At 43.6% G+C, this 10824-nt stretch overlaps 1 protein-coding gene across 2 annotated transcripts; it reads right to left on the bottom strand.

Moving 5' to 3' along the window:
• Nucleotides 1-25: 25 nt before the first annotated feature.
• M6pr (mannose-6-phosphate receptor, cation dependent) lies at nt 26-8718 on the bottom strand. Of its 2 annotated transcripts, none has more exons than XM_034511364.2 (7): nt 8423-8718; nt 5263-5442; nt 4430-4596; nt 2682-2791; nt 2420-2550; nt 1553-1679; nt 26-1397 (listed from the first exon to the last, which is right to left on the bottom strand). In XM_034511364.2, exons 2-7 carry the CDS (start codon nt 5439-5441, stop codon nt 1275-1277), a joined length of 837 nt encoding a protein of 278 aa, XP_034367255.1. In that variant the 5' UTR covers nt 5442; nt 8423-8718; the 3' UTR covers nt 26-1274. The 2 variants fall into 2 exon arrangements, with proteins under 2 accessions (XP_034367255.1, XP_076796634.1); XM_076940519.1 differs by having other exon boundaries at nt 5337-5442; nt 8423-8716.
• Nucleotides 8719-10824: the final 2106 nt, after the last annotated feature.

Here is a 10824-nt window from a genome sequence, read left to right as displayed (position 1 = left end):
TCCTTAACAAATGACAATGCCAGCAGGTTTTTTATGTTTTTTAATTATTGTGTTTTTGTACAAAAGTGGTATATTATTTTTCACTTAAAACACAGGGGTTGGGATGCAAACAACAAATGAGAAGCTTTTTTAAAAAATAACATTATTTTTCCTGTATAGAAAGAAAACAGAATTTCCACTGCCATTGCAAGGGTATTGAGAAGTAGGAATGACATCATTTTCTCTAAAGGTAACAAATGGCCCTGCCTTTTCCACATCTGCTGTGTCCAGAGGAACTGTGCTGTGACTCAGTGGCCTAGCAGTTCACTATTACAGAAGGATCAGCCTGTGATTCTGGGCACATGGCCTAAACAGAAATAGGATTAAAAACCTTTTCCCATAGATAAGTGGGTCAGACACTTCCCTGAGCCAGCAGGAGGGACAGGTGCAGCAGTGTCCCCACCCACAGCAGCGACCTGCAGAGCCTCCATGTCCACTTCTGCTTCCATTCCCTTCCTTTAAGATTGGGGAAAGTATAAAAAGCCAAACTACAGACCTGTGAGAACAGTGCAGCTCAGGTTTACAAGTGCTAGGAGGAGATGAGGAGGAACAAGGCTGGCCAGCAAGACCGCCACAGGGTGACACATAGGCTGTCTACTTTTTAAAAAAGGACTATTTGATTAGGCATTTGGGTTACCTGGATTTATAACCATAGCCCAGGGCCCAATTCAAACTATCAAGCCACTCAAAGACCTTATAAACAACCTGATGGTGCCTTAGAATCCTATGGTTGGGAAATTTCGTATTTTTTTCCCCTGTCATAATCCCACACAAGGGACAATCGGGTGACTGATTCCAGGCTCAAGGCAAATAGGAGTATTTGGGTTACAGCCAGGCAAGCACTGCAGAGCAACTGAGTCACACAAGTCCTCACAAGACTACTGCAGGGACAGAAACAGCGTGAGGCGATCAAAGATACAAGTAATCCAGTGTCTCAACTTAGGAAAATGTTTACAGCCAGGATTCATGGCTTTCTGCCTATTTAGCTGTCCTTGCTCTTCCTGGGGTGCAGGAATCTGTCCCACAGGCCCTATGTCTGTCTGCCCTCCACTGTACTTGTGCAGAGGAAAAACAATGGGAGCAAAGGGAAGCAGCTGGGGGTCAAATCAAAAGCCAACGGGAAAGCAAAAATATTAATGGCGGGCGGGCGGGGTGAGCAGAGACTTGAGAATCTGGCTGAGTATGCTTTGGTTTGGGGACTGAAGAGGTGGTTAGACATTAGAAGTTCGATCCAATCACATCGGTAGTAAATGATCATCCCTTTCTTCTGACTCCTCCCCCAGCTGGTCATCTCCAACTCCACGGTAGGCCGCAGGCACATTGCGGGGTTTGGAACGGCACACAAAGTCACAACCATCCTGGAGGTTAAATACAAAGGAAAGATAATCTCGATTATCTGTTTTAGAGTGAAACTGATGATACAGTTGCAAACTGACAAGGGTGGTGGTGGTGGTGTTTCTTTCAGAGAACACCCAAAATCCAAGGCTTAGCCCAAATTAACTTTGCTACTTACAGCTACTAGGTTGCCAAGATCCTGCCAGAAGGCCAGATGAGGAAACTGCTCCATTCCCTTGGCCCCCACTACCAGTCGCTGGTATAAGAAACCCCCAATGATATAAACAGCAACCAACGATGCAAATCTAGACAAGAAGACACACACTTAAAACTTATCAACCCTGAAGTGGCACCATATTCCTCTAATAGCACTGAGAAGGCCAAGGCTAGACTGTATATTCAATTTTAGCTATACTCTATTAAAAACAAAAAGGGCTGGTAGCTCCTCAGAACAACTGCTTGGGAGTGCTGTCAAACACCCGGAAGAGGGGGCAGGTACTTAGTAAGTGATTCAAACAGCCATAGATCACTACTAAACAGGACTATTCTTCATACAAGTTTTACTGCTGTAATACAGTACTGAAAAGTATCCAGCCTTCCTGAGAGAAGCTCAACCGTTGGGTAGAGTGGTGAATGCCTTTAATCCCGGCACTTGGGAGGCAGAGGCCAGCCAGAGCTACACAGGGAGATACTGTCTACATAAACCAACCAATCTCCAAATGCAAATCATTTATTGGGACTAAACCGTTTTAAGAAGCCAGGTCTGGTCAGGTACATCTTCAATACCAGCTCATGGAAGACAGAGATTCTCTTGAGTTTGAGGCCAGCTATGGCTACAAAGTAAGACTGTCTTTAAAACTATTTTCTATGTTTTACTATTGCCACGGGTTGAACATAGGACCTCATGCATACTGATCAAGCAATCTGCCACCAAGCTACACTCCACAGCTTAATTTCTTTGAATGTATACAGTCTATGAGTGAGTCATTGCCAATTTTGTATTTGTAAACACACACATGCTACTGAGGGGGTGCAAAGTACTCACATGACAAGTAAGATTGAGCCCACACTGAGGTGTGAGACCTCTGGTGAACAGGCTAGGCTGCTATCCATCTCAAAGAGGTAGAAGCAATCGTGGACTTTGCCTCGTTCCTCTGACACTGGGTTAAAATTATCCTGACAATGAGAGGACCAAACAGTAATTATGTATGTCTTTCAACTTGCATCTATCAAGACTGCCTCCCAATAAATACATAAACCCCAAACATTGGCTGCTCCTGGTTCCAGGATGTCCCAGGACACCTCACCGCTAGTGTGTGTCGATTGCAGGAGATCATCACCACTGCACGACGCTGCTCTTTGCCACAGTGGTTGTCATATTCGTCACCCCCTTTATATATCAGCATGATCCAATTACCTGAGGAACAAGAACAATGGCACTATGGAGTGTGGGGGAAGCAGAGGCAACAGTGGGTAGCATGGCAGAGTGGAATAAGCGGAACTGTTTTTAGTTAACAATACGATCTGTATATCTGAATGCTAAGGCAAAATCTTTTTTAAAAGACAAGAGTTTTGCTATGTAGCTCTGGCAGGCCTTAATTCACTAATTATGTACATTAGGCTGGCCTCCAACTTGTGATCTTCTTGCTTCTGCTTCCCAAGTTTTGAGGTCACAGGCATGAGTCTCCTTACCTGGCCTTAAAACTTGTTTCTTGAGAAGTTTTTTGTTCCCTTGTTTTAAGAGAACAATAACCACATATGTAAGATTAATCTTATTTTTTTTTTTATATTAAAGGTCGGCAACAGACTGTGTAAAGACAGTTTCTATCCAAGCTTTTAACACTGATGTACATTTTCTCAACACAATGCAAAAGAAAAGGAGATTCCACAAGATTGTCAGGTAGCAGGGAGATGGCCAAGTATTTATTTACCATGTTTAAAGTTCTTTGTACGTTACTGCTTGACTGACAACCAAGTAAGGAGTTTTTCAACTTTGCATATGAGAAAACAAGATTTTAAAATTAGTGAGCTGGTGTCTTAAAGCCATCTGTGGTGGTCTGAGTAAGAATGGCCCCAAAGGCTCATATATTTGACTGGTTAAGTCACTAAAGAGTGGAACTGTTTGAAAGGACTGTAAAGATAGGAGGTGTGGCCTTTTGGAGGAAGTGTGACACTGGGGGTGGGCTTTGAGGCCCAGAGTCCTTTCTCCATCTTTTTACCTAGGTCAGGATGTAGAACTCTCAGCTGCTTCTCCAGCACATGCATGTGTGGCTGTGTACTGCCATGTTCCTCTCTGCTGACAGAGGACTAACCTCTGAAAATGGGACCCTCCAATTAAATGCTTTCTTAAACAGTGGCCTGGGTCATGGTGTCTGTTTACAGCAAGAGAACAATGACTAAAACACCATGGCACTAGGAGTGAGTTGGGTCGAGAATTTGTTTTATTCTTTACATAGTGAATATCTACACTGGATAATTTATCTGGTTATGGGAAGAAATCAGACCACAGGTGTCCCTCCAGCATATACTTTCATGACATTTGAGAACTACAGCTGTTAGTACAAGTAGTAGGAGCCTTTTTCCCCCTTAAATAGACTTACTGGTTTGTACAACAAAAGTTATCTTAAAATTTAATATTGGTTATTGATGAGAAATGGTGGTGACTGGTATGGAACTGATTAAGTATTTGGGTGACTAGAAAGGACTTCAAGTTACGTAAAATTCTGGCTAGATTCAGAGTCACTTTCATTCAGTCATTCATATTCATATTTGTTTTTTCCATCCCTTTTTCTGTGGTATTAAGGATCAAAGTCAGAACTTGGTGCATGTGGGCAAATGCTCTACCTTGAACTGTATCCCCAATCTTATATTCTCTTTGTGAAAGTTTTGCACTGTCTTCAAACAGAGATGGCCTGAGCAGCTCGGGAACTAGGTACTGTGAGTTACAGTCTAGACCAATTCCATATAACGTGGCATACTCAAAAAACACAGAAGGCTGAAACATACAGGGTTATTGGAGGACTGATTTGGGATTAGTCAGCAGGAAATATCTTACTTCCATTGAAGATGTGAGTCTCATTGATTCTCCCAACCACCGTCTCCTTCTCATTGCTTTTGTTGATCTGGACCAGGCCGGCCCCAGAGGAGTGGTTGCCAGCTTCCCGGCATACTCTGAATATGTAGCTGTATGTGTCTGAGCCCTGGCCCACAGTACTCTCAAAACTATACAAGACAAGTAGGAAGAAAGAAAGCAAACAGTATTACTAGTTACCAAACTCAGGAAAAATAGACCCCCCTCCCATCAAAGGTATAACATCTGTTGAATTACCAGTTATTTGTGGGCCCATAGATGGTCCTACTTGTTGAAAATAAGTTCAAACATACCACCCAAGATAGCAATACATTCTAGAATACCCATTCTAGCTATGTAAAAGTGTTAGCTGCTTCCCCACAGCAAGGGGCTGTCTGTTTTCATGGGACAGTCCCATGTGTAAAGAATACTTTGATGTGTATGTGAAGATTCCCTGACAGATACAGACAGACTTAGACTTGTGCATGTTTAAATGTGTCTGTTTATGTTTCCAAAGTCGTCTTATACGAAGCTATCAAGTAATGCTCCGATTTCTGCAAGCTGGTGTTTCAGACCCAGTCTTTAGAAACGGATACTTTTCTGTCAAAAAGAAGAAAACTATACAGGGTAACATGGCTGTGAACTTGTTGTCATTAAAGAGGAGAATATATTACAGCCAAATAAAACTAGTAATTGCTAAAGTTCACACTAGAACCAAATCATCCATGCACTCCTTCCACATTAAAGCTGAGGTAAACCCATTAAAGAGAAGAGACCCTTAAGAAAGATAGCTTCTTCCCTCTCAGCTTCTCCTCTACCTTTTGTCAAACAGTGGCCGTAACCTCTCCAGGAGAGCCACCTCATTCTTTGACTCCTTATCCTTTTCTCCTACCAGGTCACAAGATTTTTCTTCTATCTGCCAGGATTCTCTCACAGCCACAGCCAGGAGTAGCAGCAGTAACAGCTCAGTCCTCCAGCAGCCAGAGAAGGGGAACATCCTTTTGGAAGAGTGTGTTGGAGGTGAAGGCAGGATCGGGAGAGAAAGAAAATAGATCAGTCACACAACTGCAAAAAGTAGTGGCATTTTGATTATGCAAAAAGCATGACTGCTTCAAAACAAGCGGGGGCTAGTGTAGAATCAAGTGTCTTTAATCTCTATGCCCAGAGGCAGATGCAGATGGACCTCTGTGAGTTTGAGGCCAGCGAGAGATGCTTGGTGAGACACCCTGTCTCACAAACCTCTAAAACCCAGCAAAATAAACGGGGAGGGGTGGGATAAGAGGAAGAAATAATTATAATAGCCAAGGTGCACCCATCTTTGCCTTGTTACTGTTTGATGAAAATTTCTGTTGTATTATCCCGTTTTTCAAAGTCAAATACTAGTTTATAAATAAAGCCTAAGTCAGTGGCCTTCCCTGGAACATCCCAATCATGACTCAGATCCTCAACTATGTCTAGCTTGAAGTTATTAGGAAAGACATAAAGTAGAGAGAGAAGCTTGACTATTGGGTCCTAACACATCAGTAGGGAGGATGCAACAATCTTTCTTCACATTCTCTGGAAGCATGTGGAGTGTGGGTGAAGCAGTCATAGTACCTTAACTCAGCTCACTCACTTCTGTGCCACTTCTCTGAAAAACCACCCAATCATAGAAGAAAACTCACTAAGTCAAAATGAGTGACTAGAAGTCTTCCAAAATCTACCTTCGCCCCTCCAAGTCACAAATCTTTCAGTGAGTTGGCTGTCTTACATTCTAAAGTTCTGAGTTCACTTTCTGTTTGTAGTATTCTAACAACTATGGCCCACTGGACACATATATCCCCAGACATCTGTGAATGCAGCCCAACATATTCATGGATGACAATGTCCTATTTTGATGTTGAAAAGTTGGCTATCTTCATAGTTAGGCCATGGTGATTGATGCTTGCACAAGGCTTGTATTAGTAACCCTTCAGGACACTGGCATTGTTAATTTTATAATGGTTTCACAGTTTGTTTGTTTTGATAGTAAACTCCTCCAGCCATTCTCCACAAGAAAGTGAAAGCTCTAAATTCATTTCTCTTTCTCCCTGAAAGGTACAATTGAGTTTCTATTTCCCACATGCAGGGAGGGCAACACACTTACCCATACCCCACACATCAACTCACTAATGCAAACAAGGCATTTCCACACAGTAATCACAGGTAGCCAAGAGGTCAAAGGCACTCCTAACACATCTCAAATACGACACTACAGGACATATTTAGTAGAGTGACAGCCTTCAGCCAGACACGACCTGAAATGCTAACATACATTATTAGTCAATCCTCCCCAAACCTTATGTATTAAATTTAACTGTCTCTATTTTACAAATAAAAACCGCAGGACAAACAGAACAAATACCACCAACACAGCTAATGGAGTAAGCAAGACAGATGGCTCCAGAGCCATGTATCCAGCAGGGAGCCAAAGCAGAGCTGCCTTTCTTCTTTGTAAAACAGAGCAGGAAGGGGAAGTAGCTCTTTCCCACAGCTAACTGTAGTGTAACAGAGAGCCCAGATTTAAGCTCTCCCCTTCCCTGAGCTCAGCTATTGCTCAACCAGTCAACTCACCTAGGGCTCCTTTGTTAACCTACTCGTGCCATTTTCCTTGTCAAGTTCTCTCAGGATTTTAATTTAAAATGTTAACATTCTGGACTCTGAAGTGCTTGCTCCCCAGGACATATTTTGGAGGGATGCTCTCACAGAACGAATGCAGTACACTTTGGCCTCAAAAGTTATTTCCTCATTTGTTAACTGTTGCTGCTTTCTCTTCCCAAATTAGGGCAAAGAATTTCACAAAATTGGGACAGGATGAAGAATTGAGTGGAATTGCTCCTCAATTGCTTATCTGTTCAAAAAGTTAGAAGAATAATTTTACACTCTTCCCAGCTTAAGGTCTGCCTGTAAGTTTGAGCTGCTTCTCTTTGATTCAGTGTGGTGTATGCTTTAAATGCTATATTTGTATTATATTACACAGCCTAGAAAAGATGAGGGGTCTGACACTTAAGAGTTGCCTACTGAGTTACATGTCCCAGGCTATACAAATATAAAATGGGTGAAGTTGCTGGATCAACCAGGATGACTTATGAATGACATGAAGGCATTTGTGGACAAACTTCTGATAAACACTGACACAAACAGAGAGCAATATGAAACTGAAGCTTTTAACATGGTCCAAAGAGATCCTCAGAGTGCAAACATTTGTTTCGATGCTGTAAAACAGGATCTTATGCTCTTGAAAATTCCCCTTCGATTTTCTTATTCTATAGAGGCAGTGCTGAAACACTCTTTACAAGACGGCCAATGACTAAGTTAGGGGTTGAGAAACTGCTGACCTCACTCAGCCTTGCACGCACTTTCCCACTCATGGCCGTTTTCCATTTTCTAATGGAGGGCCTTATTTTCTTCCTCCTGGTTATTGCAGCCAACACTTTTAAGATCAGTCTCAACTGGCAGGAAGGCCCGATGTTTAAAGTGCCTCAAGGAGGTAGTTCTATGCTTCAAAGTCTCCACAGAAACACAAGATATCCCCTTACTCTTCCACACCACGCTAACAGACCTTCCTCGAACTTCGTCCAGGATTCTGGAAATTCTCGCCTTCCATCTGCTCAAAGTCATACCTTACCCAAATGACGCCATGACGCCACTTTTCTCCCATGATACAGGTAAAAATTCTCTCTACAAGCACCCAGTAACACTTCACACATGGCACTTTCTTTTTCCCACTTCACAATTCAAAACATCTTAAATCTCTCTCTGATCTTGGAATTCCTCTTCCTCACTCCTAGAAGCCTGACGTTCTCGGTTCTCATGTCTTTTGCCTCCAGTCCACCCTAGGGCTCCCTAGCAGGATCTCCGGCAACAACCACGGACAAGCGAGCCTCCTGGTCTGCATCTTCTTCAGTGCAGAGGTGTGCAAGGACCCCAGCCCGCTCCCTCCACGCCCCCAACACTCACGTGTCACGGGAAAACAGAGCAACCGAAGCTCAGAAGCCCCCAAGAATGTGTCTCTGGGGTTGGGAGACGCAGCCGGAGATCAGGGGTGCGGGGGCGCAGACCCCAGTCCCTCGATTCCTCTCTGAAGCCAGCGCTCCCCTAGGCGCCGCGATGCGCCCCGCTCCAGAAGCCGGAAACAGGAAGCAGCGAGAGCCTGCTGAGCAACTGCTCCTCCCACTAGGCTCCGCGGCATGTGACCGCAGAACCTTCGCTCCCTGGTCTTTCTTCTGAACTCTGATTGGTCAGCAGCCTAGTTCGCTGTTTCCCCGGTCCCATCAACCCCAGTCACTCCGTGATTGTCAAGATCAGTTTCTTCTTTTCGCGTCACCTTTCTACCAATGAGGTTCGAGCTCCGCCTCCAGGGACTCTGGGCGGGCGCTCCCCATTCACCCTGGGGGTCATGCGCCAGGTGTCCCGATAGGTCTGGTTGAAGACAGTAAATGAAGGCGAATTGTGGAATTACGGAGTGTCGCTCCATGGGCTTGCTGGGAGTTGTAGTTTCCTCTCCCAGAGCTCTCTGGGAGTTGTAGTTTCTAGGACTCATCTGCTACCGTGGTGGCCTCTGTGCGGCGCTGTCTAGCCATCAGTCGGCTGGGATCGCGTCTGTGTGGCAGTTGACTCTGCCACCCAGACAGTGGAACGTTGGAGTCCTGCATGTCTTGATTTTCTTTGTTCAGAATTTTGTAATTCAGGACATAATTATTGTTACTGTTATTTCTGCAATGATTTTGTCCTCTTGTGGCATCTTGCTAGATAAGCATACTCTGTTTATCAAAGGTGCCTGCCCTATGTGTGCCTGTCCTCTAGCCTGTACTTCTGTTTGGGGGGCCGTGTTGTCTTTGTGCCTTTGGTAAGGTCATTTGAAGGCTGCTTGGATTTATTATCCGCTGTCTCAAGCCCTAGTTGTTCTTAGAACTTGGTTTAAAACTACTACGGCTTCCTGGAATCGCTCTCCAGGTTACTCATTTCTTCCTCTCAAGTTTCTTTTGGCTTTAGCTGATCATGCCCTTTTGACTCTCACGTGCTTTTGCATGCAACTCCCTCACTCTGCTTAAACAGGGATTCAAGTCAGAGGGGTAGTATTGTGTTTGAAACTGCTAACACCGTAGTGTCCTATACTTTTTTAAAAAGTTAACTTAGAAGTTTTAATACATTTTAATAAAATATAATTACTACCCTTTCTTCTGTTCCTTTCCTTCTTCCGGTTCTTCCAAAGACCAGGTCACCTAGCTCTTTCCATGGCCCCCACTCCAATTGATAGCCTCGTTTACTTTGTTATTTTACATATATTTACATAAATACACTGCAACCTGCTGAATCTATTTTTATGTTTGTATGTATATAATTTCAAGAATGATCACTTTGTATGGGATAGTCACTTAGTGGGCTCATACTGGGAAGGGGTTAATCCTTCCTCTCCCGGAAGTCATTAATTGCCTGCAGTTCTTTGTTTAGGGGTGGGACTATGTGGGACTCCTCCCTTTCTCTGTTAACATCTTGATATAGCCATTTTTAGATCTTGTTTATGTGGCCATTTCTATGATAGAATGTTTCACACCAGACTTCCTGGTATTCCAGATCTTATGGTTTTTCTTGTCCCCCTCTTTTTTATGTGCCCTGAGTCATAGATGCAGGAGCTGTGATGTAGCGGTATCCACTGTGGCTGGGCCCCTCACCACTTGCTGATCTCTGCACTGTGTCCTGCCATGGTTTTCTGTGATGGTCTGTATTGAGAATTTTGGAATTTTGGTTTCTTTTTTAAACACACACACACACAGAAAAATTAGAAGAACATATTTTCATTTTAATTCCAGGTGTGGTTTTTGGAGCTGCTTCAGATTGTCCATAGCAGCTGACTACGATTTGCCTTGTGCTCTAACAGGGGCATGGTTTTTGCCAGCTGCAGATGGTTTCTGTGGTGTTTCTGAGTTTCTGAGAACTTTTCAGAGGGTATACGAAGGGAGGCAGGGTTGGTTGTTGGTCATGGGGGTGGGAGGGTTGGTTGCGGTTTGTTAGTAGTTGTGCTCAAAGAAGAAACAAGAAGAAGGGAAATTAGGTTTCAGAGATCTCTTTCCTTTCCTCTCTCCCCGCTATCCTTTTTTCTCCTATGTTAGGGGGTTGAAGGAGTGGAAGAGAGGTGGAGAAGGGTGTAGGAAAGAAGAACCCACAAAGTCACAAAGACCAGCTACAGTGGTTTCCATTTGCTGTAAACAAAAGATTATTTAATGTGTGGTGAGACCACTTATCTGTGGTTATAAGGATATGATTTAGAATGCAGTTAGGAATTATGCTGACCTTGCAAAGTGGTAGTAAATTTTTTTTTCTAAGGTCCTACCAGCCCTAGGAAGTTAGATTTCTAGTAC

The sequence above is a fragment of the Arvicanthis niloticus genome, chromosome 9 (genome assembly GCF_011762505.2).
Source record: "Arvicanthis niloticus isolate mArvNil1 chromosome 9, mArvNil1.pat.X, whole genome shotgun sequence".
Classification (NCBI taxonomy): Eukaryota; Metazoa; Chordata; class Mammalia; order Rodentia; family Muridae; genus Arvicanthis; species Arvicanthis niloticus.
Note: the sequence above shows the minus strand (reverse complement) of the source record. Positions and strands in the feature narration are given on the sequence as shown.